Source organism: Amblyomma maculatum, chromosome 3 (genome assembly GCF_055883805.1).
Source record: "Amblyomma maculatum isolate TAMU_Amacu chromosome 3, ASM5588380v1, whole genome shotgun sequence".
Classification (NCBI taxonomy): Eukaryota; Metazoa; Arthropoda; class Arachnida; order Ixodida; family Ixodidae; genus Amblyomma; species Amblyomma maculatum.
The window spans coordinates 187,588,814-187,602,772 of record NC_139346.1 but is presented as its reverse complement, the minus strand read 5'-3'; the positions used below and the strand labels follow the sequence as shown (position 1 = coordinate 187,602,772).

The following is a 13,959-nucleotide window of genomic DNA, read 5'->3' as shown; positions in this document are numbered from 1 at the left end:
GCTGACTGCTTGCCCCCTTTTTTAAGGAGTCGATGATGGATTCCTTCGAGCTTAAAATTGTGGAGAGTGAACTTTGCGGTATCTCGAACTTTGCGGCGACATCTTTCTTCTTTTCGCCCTTCGCGACGGCATCCAGTATGCTGGCCTTCACTTCTAGAGAGAGCACTTTTCGTTTGCCACTCATGCTACTGGAACGGAGCCGCCAGACAAGCGTCGCGACTACGACGACGACGAGCGACAGGTCACCAGTCACGCGACAATGTGACAACAAAGAAATGCACACACGCTGCACGGCGACATGCGCTGCACAAAAAATAGGCATAAACCGGGTAGGGAGCCTGCATGCTGCGCTGCGGCGCCTAAACTGGGCCGATGCTCGTGCCGCCTAGTGGAGTTGCTCAACACCATGTTTGCGTCTCCTGCCTAGTACATCAGATGGCGCAGCGTATGCCATGTCGTATCATCATCATCGTAACATTTTTAAGCGCGCCCGGCTCTGCTGCTCCGCCGCACCACGGTCGACCCACCTTGGCCGCACTGCGCTTATTTTCAGGCTGCGTGTGCTTTGGTGGGCGCTGCTCTCAACCACTCAGGATCGTGGTACACCTTTGTTCAGGCATTGAGTCTTCAACTAAATTTCGTTACATTGAAAGTTCGGTGAAATTTACTTCGTTATAGGGGGGCTAAGAATACATTGTGTTCTATGCGCCCAAAGTTACCGAAACTTAACTACTTTGTTACATCGGGGACTTCGTTAAATTGAAGTTCGTTACATCGAGGTTGTACTGTATGTAAAAGGGAAGGGGTGTAAGAAGGAAATCGGGTGTAAGCGGGTCGCTCTGTTGATAAAATTGTGCATTAATGCTTATCGCATTTTATGCGCAGGAACGGCAGAGTTGATACGCATGTTTCCTACACCACCGTCACTGGAGCACAATGCTGCCCCCTCCCCGTCGTGCCCTGGTGCTGGGACAGACCTGCCGCTTGGCGATGCTGGCGACAGGACACTGGACCCCTATGGCAACTGTGCCAGTCCTGGCTTTGATGGTGCCAAGGTAAGTCTTTCCATTCATTGTACACCCATGCCAACTTTCAGTTGAATGGTAAGTCTTTGCTGACTACGCTTGTTCTTAGCTGTGATTGGTGGATGGAAAATAATAAATGTGAAGATGGGTGGGAAGTAATTACACTCCTAATGGCTTTTTTTTTTTCTGCTTTGTTTTGTACACTCATCTGAGAAATCGTTATTCTGGTCGGAAGGGTATGTCAAGGCATAGCGTGCAGCTGAACATGGCTTCTTTGTGTATGGAGACATGCGACAATATTTTTAATAGGCACCGCGACATCTTTAGTCACTTAGTCACTTAAGATCAGACAAAAATAAAAATGACTCACCCAGTGATGACATCGGGCACTACCAATCAAAATCGCACCTGGGCAGACCATAGCCACGCATTTTGATGTCGTCCTTCCACATACGCACCAAAGAGCAGGTGTGATAAACACAACAGAGGAAGCTCCTTCAGTGTTTCTTTGTTGGTTGGATTGGAAGGCGCACTGTCTTGCCTAAACCTCGTCTTCTGTTCAGCCTCTCTCTCTGCATTTTTGGCTGCGGTGTGTAGATTGGCTTTTCTTTTTTATCGCTACCTTCTCAGAACAGTTTGAGCAGCACGACGCGCCCGCCTCCTTGAAAGTTCTAAGCTGAAAGTAAAATGTCGCCCCTGGCGTTATTCTTAATAGTTTTGACCGCTTTCGTTTCTTTCTTTTAGGTTTTGTCCCTTACGAAAAGCTTACTCGCACACATCATATTTTGGGCCAACTTCCTGAGTATAAAGGAAGCTCTAAGTGCACACTCAGCCAAATTGAGCATTACGATTGTGGCGATGTCTTTCAGAACTAAGACACCATAATGTTGTAATGTACATACAGAGAATAAAGAACATGTGCTTGGCTAACCTGATAGAGTCCCCTTAACTCCTCTTTGTGAAATGAACTGACATGCTTATATTTGATTGATTATTGAAAATGTCTACATCCCTGCTCCATATATTTTAAGGGGGGACACGGCTCTTTGGCACCGAAAATCGGCCTGAAAATCGGATTTTCAATTTTTTCATTTTCGTATTCCTCGCACCATTCCGCATCTGCACGCAAATTTTCATCCTTATACCCCGCGTATTTATGAAGTTATAGCGATTAAAAAATGCAGTACCACACCCACTGCCCTTTAAATTGTGGACAAACGACACCCAATTTCGATCGCCCGGCGCATGAGAACTACGCGCTCCACCGCGGCGATTTTGGTCTCGTTCGAAAGCGCGCGCTTTCGGCTTATTTTTTCTTTCGGAAAGCAACCCTGTGCGCTCCGCCTTCCCCATAAAAAACAAACAAAAAGATAGCATGCAGCGCGCGCTACTATTGGCCGGTTAAGGCACGTGATCAAAATGGCGTCGTTTGGTTGGTTCCGGCAAGCTAGCCCTGAAATGCGGACTCCCAGTGACGCCATTTTGTCTTTCTGCCGACCACGCTAGTGCAACGCGAGAGTCATGCCAGGCGCGAAGAAGTACCGCTCTTTGCACAAGTTCGGGCGAAAGCAACCAAAGAAACGCGTTAAGAATGCGACTTCGTTGCATACTGTGCAAGAAGCAAGTGCCAGTGCTGCGGGATTGTGTGACGATCACGTTGCGGGCGGCGACGCTTCTCCGATTCCGCTGGACAACGGCGCCGTTCTTCGTGCCGACTGCAGTCGTGTACGTATTGATACCGCGCCTGTCACTAACAGTGACATAACTCAAGTGAGTGCCCGTGAGCAGGCTACGCTTGATAGACTGGTATCGACGCCGGCGACGGCACGAAAGACCGCGCTGTTCGCCGATGCAAGTGGTGCGTCCGCAGAGTCAGATGCGGACGGAACAGCCTCCTATGCGGTAATTGACCTCAGCATTGTGAATATCCTTCTGGATGCCGTGCGGTGCAAAACGTGTCGTGGATGCGTGCGTTTAATTACCAGCGACCGGAGCTATGGCCTCGCCGTAAAACTGATCGTGCTGTGCGACAACTGCGGTGAGATTGCGGCCAAGTGGAACTCGCGGAGGGTTGACGGCGAGAAAAGGTGCAATCCTTTTGAGCTGAATATTCTGGCTAGTCGAGCAATGCTGTCGACCGGTAACGGCCAGACAGCAATGAACGATATCTTTTCGGCGATGGGGTTGTCGCGGCGCGGGATGCACAACAAGACGTTTCAACGGCATCTGAAGAACACACTGCAACCCGCTGCTACCCGAGCCGCCACGACCGCTATGGCACAAGCCGCGCAGGCAGTGGCGAAGGTCTACGATGAATTGTGTTTTGGGCATAGGGGGAACATTGCCGTGTGCTACGACGGCACATGGATGACGCGCGGACACTCATCACATATAGGCGTCGGTGCCGTGGTGGAACTCTTCACTGGTTACGTGCTTGATTATGTGGTGTTGTCAAACTTTTGTCTGGGCTGCGAAATTGGTCCCAAGCCAAACACTGACGGCTACGAACTTTGGAAATCACGCCACCAGTGCCAAAAAAACACCAACTCCAAGGCTGGTCAAATGGAAGTAGAGGCTGGCAAAATTCTGTTTGAAAGATCTCTGCAGCGCCACAACATGCGCTACACAACCATGCTATGCGATGGGGACAGTCGCACGTTCAGTGCTCTTAAAGATGCTGCAATCTATGGCTACATTGAAATAGTCAAAGAGGACTGCATAAATCACGTGCACAAGCGTATGGGAGCAGCTTTGCGCAACCTCTTGCAGAGACACAAGGGTGCAGGGAAGCAAAGTCTTGGTGGCAGAGGAAGGCTGACAGCTGATCTAGTTGACAAGCTGGCAATATATTATGGCCGAGCGCTTCGATCAAATGTAGGTGATGTGGATGCCATGCAGCGAGCTGTGATGGCGACATATTACCACATCACATCTACTGATGACTGCCCCAAACACAGTTTGTGTCCTACCGGTGAGAAGTCATGGTGCCGCCACAACGCTGCAAAGGCAAAAGAGGAGCCTGCACCAAAGCACAATTACAGTCTGCCAAGAGATGTGGCTGATGCTCTTTTGCCTGTTTATAGTCGTTTATCAGAGAAGAGCCTGCTGCAGAGGTGCATTCGGGGGAAGACCCAGAACTCGAACGAAAGCTTCCACTCGGTCATCTGGACCTTGATCCACAAAGAGCGGCACTCATCACTGTTTGCTGTGGAAGCAGCCACAGCAGAAGCTGTGCTGCGCTTCAATGCCGGCTGCAAGCATACAGCAGCAGCAATTCTGCAAGAATGCAGTACAAATGTGACAGCAACTGGGTCCAGGAGAGCTGAAGAAAAGGACTTGCACCGTAGCGTACGTTCTGCAAAGAAGCGGGCGGCTTCGCTTGGCGTTGCTAAAACAGAAAAAAGAAAACACCGCGACAGCATGCACCCCGACTATGCTCCTGGTGCATTTTAATAGCATGAGGTCTTTGGGGTTGCCCTTCCTGATTAAATGCCGTGAGGCTTGAGTGCTTCCGACAATCCCCCAATTTTGGTAGTGTTGCATTTTTTAAAGATCAATATCTCTGGTCCTGTTCTTGCTATTGCTTTAAAAATTTTTTTTCTAGAAAGGGAATCCTGCGAGTCTCATAAAACCAAGGTAAATGCAGTGACGACAAAAGAAAATTTGCTGAGAAGGTTATGTTGTCTTCGGTACCCAAATGGAATTTTCCTTTCAAGCGTTTCCTATTGCGTAACTTTGGCTCAAATTGGCATAGGCCATTAATTTTCGCTTCAGATCACTTTCCACCTGTTTCTGATCTTGTTGACATATCAATCATTGACATAATTTACACCTACATGCTGTGAAGTGTTTTTCCTCGTTTTCTCAAAACTGCAATTTTGAGGGTGCTGCAATTTTGGAGGAGAGATATCTCTTAGTCTATTTGTGCTACAGCTCTCATTCTTGTCTTGTTAGAAAGAGAAAACCTTCGACAGTGCCGTAGGACAAAAATATGTACAGTTATTATGCGGCAACATTTACCGAATTAATTATCAATCTTAGGTGCCAACCTGGGCTTTTATTCATAAAAGTTTGACTTATTGTAACTTTGGTTCAAATTCTTCTACCACGTTAATTCATGACTAGCGGCACTCTATGATCCTTCTAGATCACTCTGGCAGGGCTATTCTCCTCATGCCATAAAGTGTTTAGTAATTAACTCACCTCCAAACGAAGAACATGAATTAGGGATTATTTTGAAAGCTATTTCATCTACAAGAAAACTAATCAGATATTTGAAATCAGCATGCAAAAGTACATTAATGGTGCAAGTTTCAGTCAGATCCACCCATAAATAAGGAAAAAAGTTTTAAGAGGGGTGTCCCCCCTTAACCGTTCACTTTTAGGTGAGTGTGTGTAAGTGCATCTGTGAGTCATCTTGCATTGTTTTCCCTTCAGGACTGGTCGTACGTGTACAAGGTGCCTAAAGTGCAGGCGTTTGTGAGCTCCCAGCGGTACGCCCCACTAGGCCAGCTGCCCAGTGCAGCACTGGCCCCTTTACCCCCCATCGAGGTGTCGTACAAGCCCAGCTGGCAGCAGCATCCGCCGCAAGTCCAGGCCCCTCCACAGCCGCCACCAGGGCCTCGCCCCCTCCCCCACTACCACCCTGCTGTGCACCAACAGCAGCAGCAGCAGCAGCAAGCCCCACCTCCAGTGCCACCCCCGCACCTGGTGGGCGGAGCCCCTGGCTCTGCCCAGGAGGCTGCCTTCCTCATGCGCATGGGCGGCGGAGGCTTGCACCACCCGGGACTTCTTGAGCGTCATCCTAGGTGAGTGGCTCTCCTTCTGGCCTGCTGTAGGGGTTATTTTAAAGGGCAAGGGCACAATTTTGCTGCACCTGTTGTCTATACTCCGTTTCATACCTCAAGTGCAACACTGCCAATGCTACAGCTCTTGTTTGCGCTCTTCGCATCCGCGATGAAAAATAGTGCCTACTCTTGACGAGAGCAAATAATAGTTATTTTGTCTGCAAGCTTAATACGTTTTACATTTGCCATCAACTTCATAAAGAGCACCTTTTTTAAGGAGAGAGGATCGGATTCGGTGAATTTGTATATTCTAATGTCGTTTGCGTTCGTGTCGCGTTTTCGCTGCCCCACAACCTTGCCAGCTGTGCCACTAGATGGCGCTGGCTGTGCCCTCTGCGCTGCGAATTTCTCTTTGAGAAAATGGTTCTTCGGTGCGCATTTTTTCTATAAGATGCGCACTGCGAAGATGTCTAAGCACGTGAAGCAAGTTATTGCGAACTTGTATGCTCGGAATACAGTCTGTTTCCGCAAGAAGCACTCTACCACAAAACGAGCGTGAGTGATACGCCTCCGTTTTTTTTTCTTGCGGACTACTTGCGTAGCTTTCGCTGCTTTGCACCTGATGTATGAAACGGAGTTTAGTGATGGGAACTGCGTTGCAAGACAGTGTGAAGAGGTGAGGACTGAGCAAGTGGAGACGTATTTATTTTGTGCCTCATCACAAATGTGATTTTACACCATTGTGCTTGTCTTTCCATGGAGAGTGAAGGTCGGAGAAGCGTCTTGTAAAAAAATATTGCGTGCCCTGACATGCGACCGACACCTGTGCAGTCACCACCCGGGTATGGAAGAACGGTCCTGCTACCCTGGTCCTGTGGCCATGATGGGAAGCCCCGGTGCAGCAGCCATGGGCTATGAAATGGGCCAGGGTGCCTACCCTGCACTGATGGGGGGCTTCCCGGTGGGCCGTGGGCCCTGCTTGGGAGGTCCTCCTGAGCCTCCGACTCCCGAGGCGGACTCCCTGCTTGTCAACTTGCTCCTGTCCGACTCCCTGCTGGAACTGTTCCGGGACCACAATTTTGCCAGCTGCACCCTCTGTGTCTGCAACATGAACATCAAGGCAGGGCTTTCTGGCTGTCATTCTTTCCACAATCCAAAGACACCCAATGAAAAGCACTCATATCTAGTTATGGCTGTCCAGAGATGCAAAAAAGGAACAATGGTTTTAAGGCGAAAGCCTTACTTGGCTCACGGTGAAAATCTCGCGTGGGCGAGATCTGTCCGCGAGATCCTGTAGGATAATATAGGTGGGGTTCTGTCTTACCTCTACGAAAAATAGTGATAGTCAGTGATGTTTAAAGACATTTAGTGATGATGAGGATAGTGACAGTGACGATGATAGAGACAGTTAATTTAGTTACTGGTATATAGCAACCAATAGTGATAGCTAGTGATGAGTCTAGGGAGAGGTCTTCCCCCCCCTCCTCCTTCAGTGACGGGGCTCCTTGACCATTTTCACATCTGCCATTGTGCACTTGTCAGAGGTGCATGGAAAACATATCATTCAGTTCAGACTTACATCATGCATGTGTGCATTCTCCTGAGGTTCATGTAGCGGCCTGAAATCTGCATGCTGAAAAGACCCGGAAAATCTAGATGGCACATTAAATTATGCTGGGTCATCTCATTGATATGATCCTCGCAGGCTTCAACAATTAAGTGTATTATCGAAAAAATCTAATAAACACCTGCATGAGAATGGCAGTTTTTCCTGGTTTCGTCAAGCGCTGCCCTGCTTTGCGCACACTGTCGTGGACGTTGAAGAATTGCTCCGAAATCGAAAAGATCTCTTCTACCGTTTTCTTTTCACCACGACGCAATGGCAGCGGTGTCTCTACACAAAAGGTCCCTGTCACGTTTTGAGGATGCTTCTACGCGTAACCCACACTGTTAAGCATTGCAGCGAAGAGCACTCTTTCAGCATACTAGAAGCAGCTTGTTATGCACACAAGGCATGTACTTGTAGGCATCAGCACAGCATGGCGCCATACCAAAATAAAAATAAAAAGAAATATGATATGACTGGCTGATGCATGTGCCCAGTCACATCTGTGGGATGGCATGAAAGCTGTGCGACCGAGTTTTATTTCGTAATTGCGAACTTGCGATAATCATTGCGCCTGCCGTAATGCACACGAAGTGCACGGGCACCGCTGTTCCATGCAATTGAGGTTCTGGGAGGTTTGTTTCGGTGATCACTGGCTGCACGGGTCGTACCTCGACGCGATTCCCCCATTCAAAATAACTGGTGCGAGCTCACCCATGTCCAAATTAAGGAGCGTCCAGCACTACAGACTCGCATTGGCATTGGTTGGGACCGTGCTTCTTGTTTGAATTATCGGAATTTTCGAATCCTTTCGTGCTGAATGTGCTGGTAGAGGCCACTACGTGTGAGGCAGCCCTGCTTTGTTGTGTAGTCTCATAGACTCCCTTGGGACTTTTGCAGGGTGCAGACGTCGGGGTGTACCTGCCTCCTGCTCTGGTTCCCACAGCGAGTGAGGAGCCCCAATACAAGTGCACCTGCGGCTTCTCTGCCGTGGTGAACCGGCACCTGTCGCACCGGGCGGGGCTTTTCTACCAGGACGAGCTAGATATCACGGGGCTGCCTTACGAGGCAAAGCCCGGACCTAATGCACGAGCCGTCCTGCACCAGCAGCAGCAACAGGCACGGCTAGGTGTAGTTGCCAGGACAGGCCCCACGAGTGGAGGACACTTGGCTGCCCCATCGCTGACTAAGGTACATCATTCATTCCTCTGCAGGTTGCTGGGTGTGGCAAGGCATTGGCAGCTTGTGGCTTGTTTAAACTATGCGCTTGCATCGCTCTTTCCACAGGCTTGTTCAGCACTGAAGCTCTTTAGCCGCAATGTTGCTGGTAGACTGTCTCATCTTCCTCTCCCTACTAGTTGCATGTTGGGATATTGCTGCAACATGAAGAAATGGTTTTGTACAGTTACACATTTTGAACAAGCCATGACTGAGAGCATTGTTGTGCACACTTGGGTGTACACTTACTTGTTCTTGTGAAGAAAAGGCCTGCTGCGTAGATGTGGCTGAAATTGCTGCTTGGCACCAAAGGATCATCTGCAACTCATGGAGGAATGCAACTTTTCTACCCTTGCTTGGGTTCAGGCTGCCAAAAGTGCTGCCACTCGGGTGCCACAGCAGGGCTCAGACTTAGCTCCAGCTAACTGCCCTCTTTTGCCTGGCAGGTGGACGAGGAAGGGCTGATGGACTACGTCCAGAACCAGTGCCTGGGGATGTCCCTGTCCCCATGCTCGGTGCTTCACAAGACCCTGCAGCTGGGCTCTGAGCCTCCGCTGCCGCCACCCACGGGCCTGCGCCCACCGCCGGGATCCCTGGCCCTCCTGCAGGCCCTGGATGGCTGCGAGGTGGCATCCGGTGCTCTCGAGACTGTTGCGTCACGGCCCCTGGAGGAGAGCCTTCGCAGCTCCTGCCTCCATCACTGGCCTTACCTGCACTGTGAGTCGTGCTCCCTCTTGGGCTCTGATCTCTTGATCACACTTTTCTGTTCGGGCGACGAGAGCAAGGTGAAAATGCAGCTGTTGCAGGAGCTGGGAAAGTTTCCGTAGATTTTCAAGAGCCGTTTCAGTATTGCAACATGCCTGACCATAAACGTTGTCCAGAAAAAAAAAAAAAAAAATCAAAAATGCACAGCAGGAATAGTGAAAATAAAGGGAGTATCATATTTACTCGCACTGCTTGTGCGTATGACCTGTCTATATTCGCATTGCGACGCAGTAGCAGTGGTGACTTTTCACAAACAACCCCGTTGCGTTTTGAGGATGCTTCACTGCATGAACTGTTCGTTATGTTGTGAAATATCTCCAAAATGCAATGTTTCATCATATTTAGAAAGTGGAAGAAACACATGGATATACGAAAGTGAAATATGCGTAGACGTTAGAGCAGCGTGACACCATCTCAGAACAAACTTATAAAACCAGTGGCGTGTAGAACAGAGTCTGAAGCAGCGCGGCCGGGGGATGCACACGTCTGATTGCATGAATAACTATGCTGCTGAGGTCTTATTTCATCAGTGGGGGACTTCCTATCGTCGCCGCGCCTGCCCTAGCGCACACGCCTGAGGGGTGCGCAGGCATCACTGTTCTATTAAATTCGGGTTTGGCGAAGTTTATTTTGGTTGATCGCTGGCATCGAGGATCCCCCGTCCGAGTTAACTAGTGTGAGCTTACCATTGCTCGAATTTGTAAGCATCCAACTGTTTTGAACTTAATTTAGTGTCAGCAGCAGGAGTGCACTTCTTGTTCCAATTATCCGAATTTCCAAATTAAAGGGGTCGAATTAGATTTTACTGTACAAAGGCCCTTTTAACTTGAGAAAATTCTTGTTTTGAGTTCATATTGTTAGCAGTGAGCTGTAGTAGAGTTGCTGAGTCAATTTTTATACTTTGGAACCATCGTGCACCTTTTAGGAACACTTACATATTTATGACCAGTAGTAATTCAGATCCTGCAGAGCCAGCAGCAAAGGCCTGTGGAGTTCAAAAGCTGCATTTTTACAAATATGGTTAACGTGTGCTGAACACCAATATGCAGTCTATTTTCACCTATCATGTGTCAGTTTTGAAATATTAATTAATTTGACTAATCATTGTGCTCAAGTTTTTAATAGCTTCCTTATCAAAAATTGTTAAAATTTGATGTTTATGTGTTCAAAAGCCAGGGAATGCAACTATACCATTTTTGAAATTTTTGCTTTCCTCGTATAAACATTATAGACTCGTCAAATACACTCATTAAAATGTGAAAAATTTCAACGCGCAATCCTTGTAGTTTAATTAAATTTGTAAAAGGAAATCTTATGTTGTTTAGATACAGAGCTATTTATCAGCTTTAAAATGCAACAATAACTGTTGATAAAAATTTGAGTGCTACATCTGAGGATATTGTGGGCAACAGTTTGTGCAGTACAGTTGAATCCCGCCACAACGAATACCGCCACAACGAAATTTCCGCGACAACGAATAATTTTTTATTCCCCGCGAGTATCCTATAAGAATTAATGGCCTAAATTTCTCTGCACAACGAACCATTTTTGCAGAGCGTTTCCGCTTCAACGAAATTTTCGCGTTCAAAATCGAAACCGAAACTAGTTTTATTGGCGAGAAGTCCAAGTCAAATCCAAAGCCACATTAAGCATGAAATCACGTGATTGCAGTTCCGCCATTTTGGCTTTGTGTCGTGGTCGCGTTGTTCACTCGCTGCCTTTCTCTTTGACAACGACGAGTTTTCATCCGCAGGACACGATGGCAACGCAAGTGAAAAAACGCAAAACTCTTTCCCTTGAGCAAAAAGCTCAAATAATCGCCCAAGCAGAAAGCGGAAGGAAGAAAGCGGCAATTGCTGAAGACTTCGGAATTCCTGCAAGTTCGCTGTCAACGATTCTAGGCAATAAGGACTGCGTGAGAATGGCACTTGCTTCAGGCACATCCTCGAAGCACAAAAAGGTGACGCGGCCCCTCCATGAAGAGTTGGACAAAGCAGTGCATGCGTGGTTTGTGGAAGCACGAGCCAGCAACGTCCCCCTGTCCGGAAGCATCGTCCAGCAGAAAGCCTTGAACTATGCATGCCTACTTGGCATTGATGATTTTAAAGCCAGCATTGGCTGGCTAAACCGTTTCAAGGCCCGCCATAACATCGTTGGAAAAGTGTTGTGCGGCTAGTCAATGTCAGCAGACGTGGACGGAGCAGCTGCTTGGAAGGCGAGTAACATGGCCGGAATTTTAAGCAACTTCGCGCCTGCAGACATTTACAACGCCGACGAGACCGGGCTATTCTACGAGATGTTGCCGGCTAGGACGCTCGACTTCAAGGGGCAGCGCTGTCACGGCGGCAAACACAGCAAAAAACGCATCACAGTGCTGCTTTGCACAAACATGGATGGCTCGGACAAGCGTCCGCCATTAGTCATAGGCAAAAGTGCCAAGCCGCGCTGTTTTAAGGGAACTCGTAGCCTACCTGTGCAGTACAAGGCGAACAACAAGTCATGGATGACCCGCGCTATTTTCACCGAGTGGATGATGGCATTCGACCGCGACATGAAGCGGCAGGGCCGTAAAGTTTGCTTGCTTTTGGACAATTGTTCAGCGCATCACTCCGACGAAGTCAAGCTCACTAACACGGAGCTGAGGTTTTTCCCTCCCAATTGCACGTCTGTCTTACAGCCTCTCGATCAGGGCGTGATTCTTAGCCTGAAGCGCGCTTACCGCGGGAGGTTAATTCAGCGGCTGCTTTTTAACACTGAAACCGGCCGAGACACGAAGGTGGACTTGTACGTGGCACTGCAGATTATGTCTGCTGCCTGGAGCACACTGGGGCGCTCAGTAATTGTGAACTGTTTCAGGCACGCCGGATTTGCCGAAGGTCGACCCGTACACTCTGCTGGCCTAACACCAGGCGTTACAGACGACGACGAAGAGGCGTCACCGGCTCCGGGGATCGCGGCCGCCTGGAAAACGCTGGGAGAAATAGGAACCGTGCCGCCTAATCTCGAGCTCGACGAATACATCGGCGCTGACGCTTGTGTTGTTGTTCACGAAGATGTGAGTGATGAGCAGATCATAAAAGCTGCCCGGAATGATAAGGACTCTTCCGATGAAGAAGACGACGACGTACAGGAAGCGCCGGCTGCGGCAACCACCGTACAGGTGATGGACGCTTTTGATGTCATCAGGAATTTCGTTGCTGTCCGAGACGACGATGTTGCAATGGGTTTGCTGACCGAGTGCGAAAATCGCGTGACGGCGTTGCTCGCCGTGAAGCGTAAGCAAACCAAGCTTACAGATTTTTGGCATTAAACGCCTTTGCTGCTGCTTGGGCAATTCTTTCTGCGTTTCACGTCAAATTTTTGCGATAACGAAGTTCCGCGAGAACGAATTTTTTTTCGTGCACCGTGAATTTCGTTATAGCGGGATTCAACTGTAGTTAAAAATCCCATTTTGAGAAAAGAAATAAGCTTCAAAACAAGCTCAGAGTTTATTTATTGTAAATTGAAGTTTAGATTTTAATGGATATTATGCCAGAAACCTCCAGTCACATAATCGCAATCATTCTATTTCCGTCATTTTGTTTTCCATTGTTCGCTCGAAGTTGTCAGCATCTGTAGCACACGTTCGAGGAGCTCGTACACAGCTGGGAGGCTTAGCATGGAAACGGCGTCTTGTTTCCAGGGGTTCTTCAAAGTCCCCCCAACAGAGATTGCTTGCAACAGGTAGCGGACATCGAAAAAGTCTTCACTGATCTTGCACGCGAAGATGAATTACCATATTTTCAGCTTCAGAGCCGTATCGGCCCTCACCTAGCGCAACCCATTTAATGCGCCAGTCAGCGGCATGCTTTGTGTTGCAGTAGCACAAAATTAATTTGTGACATGGTTCACCACATGATTTGCAGCCGCTCACATGTTTTGGTATCTGTGATGTGGGATGCGCAGTGATCACAGAGGCGCGAACGACTGCGGCTGAAATAAAGGCCACTAATGTAATTTGCAGTCGGAGCGTGCTTTTTCTTGGCAAATAAATTTTTTTGTCTCAAGTTTTTCCTTGTTGCAAAGCAGTTGTGGCAATGGGCGAGGACCCATCATTGTGCCTGTGCAGCCTCGTGTCCTGCGAGCAGCCTGGTGTCGATGGGACTGCTGCGCGGCCTTCAGCCGCTGCTGCAGGACGCGGTGCACAAGAAGCGCAACCAGGGCCTGTGGGAGGTGACTTACCGCGTGGCGGGACCCCTCACCTGGCGCCAGTTCCACCGGCTGGCTGGACGGGGCACTGAGGACCAGTGCGAGCCGCAGCCTATCCCGTCCTTGCTGGTTGGCTACGACCGGGACTGGCTTGCTCTGTCGCCCTTTGCCCTGAAATACTGGGTGAGCACACGGCACTTTTTTTTTTTTTTTTTTTTTAATAATTTTTTTTTTTTCGCGTGCTATATTTGCTTCAGTATTATATAAGATTTGTTTTTATTTATATTTACGCATGATTACTGTAAACAGTTCATGCTCACCTCATAACCATAACATGCATGCTTCTTTCTAATGCTATAGCATTAAAGGC

The 13,959-nt window shown here is 48.6% G+C and overlaps 1 protein-coding gene across 3 annotated transcripts in view; it reads left to right on the top strand.

Moving 5' to 3' along the window:
- The window catches only part of skd (mediator complex subunit skuld), a 105,916-nt gene that overhangs the window by 66,962 nt on the left and 24,995 nt on the right, over positions 1 to 13,959 (top strand). For all 3 annotated transcript variants that reach the window (XM_084598975.1, XM_084598974.1, XM_084598973.1), the window contains exons 15-20: positions 886 to 1,055; positions 5,463 to 5,833; positions 6,644 to 6,932; positions 8,319 to 8,609; positions 9,083 to 9,353; positions 13,510 to 13,772. In XM_084598975.1, the coding sequence (XP_084455101.1) occupies positions 886 to 1,055; positions 5,463 to 5,833; positions 6,644 to 6,932; positions 8,319 to 8,609; positions 9,083 to 9,353; positions 13,510 to 13,772 (1,655 nt within the window). The remainder of the gene's footprint in view (positions 1 to 885; positions 1,056 to 5,462; positions 5,834 to 6,643; positions 6,933 to 8,318; positions 8,610 to 9,082; positions 9,354 to 13,509; positions 13,773 to 13,959) is intronic.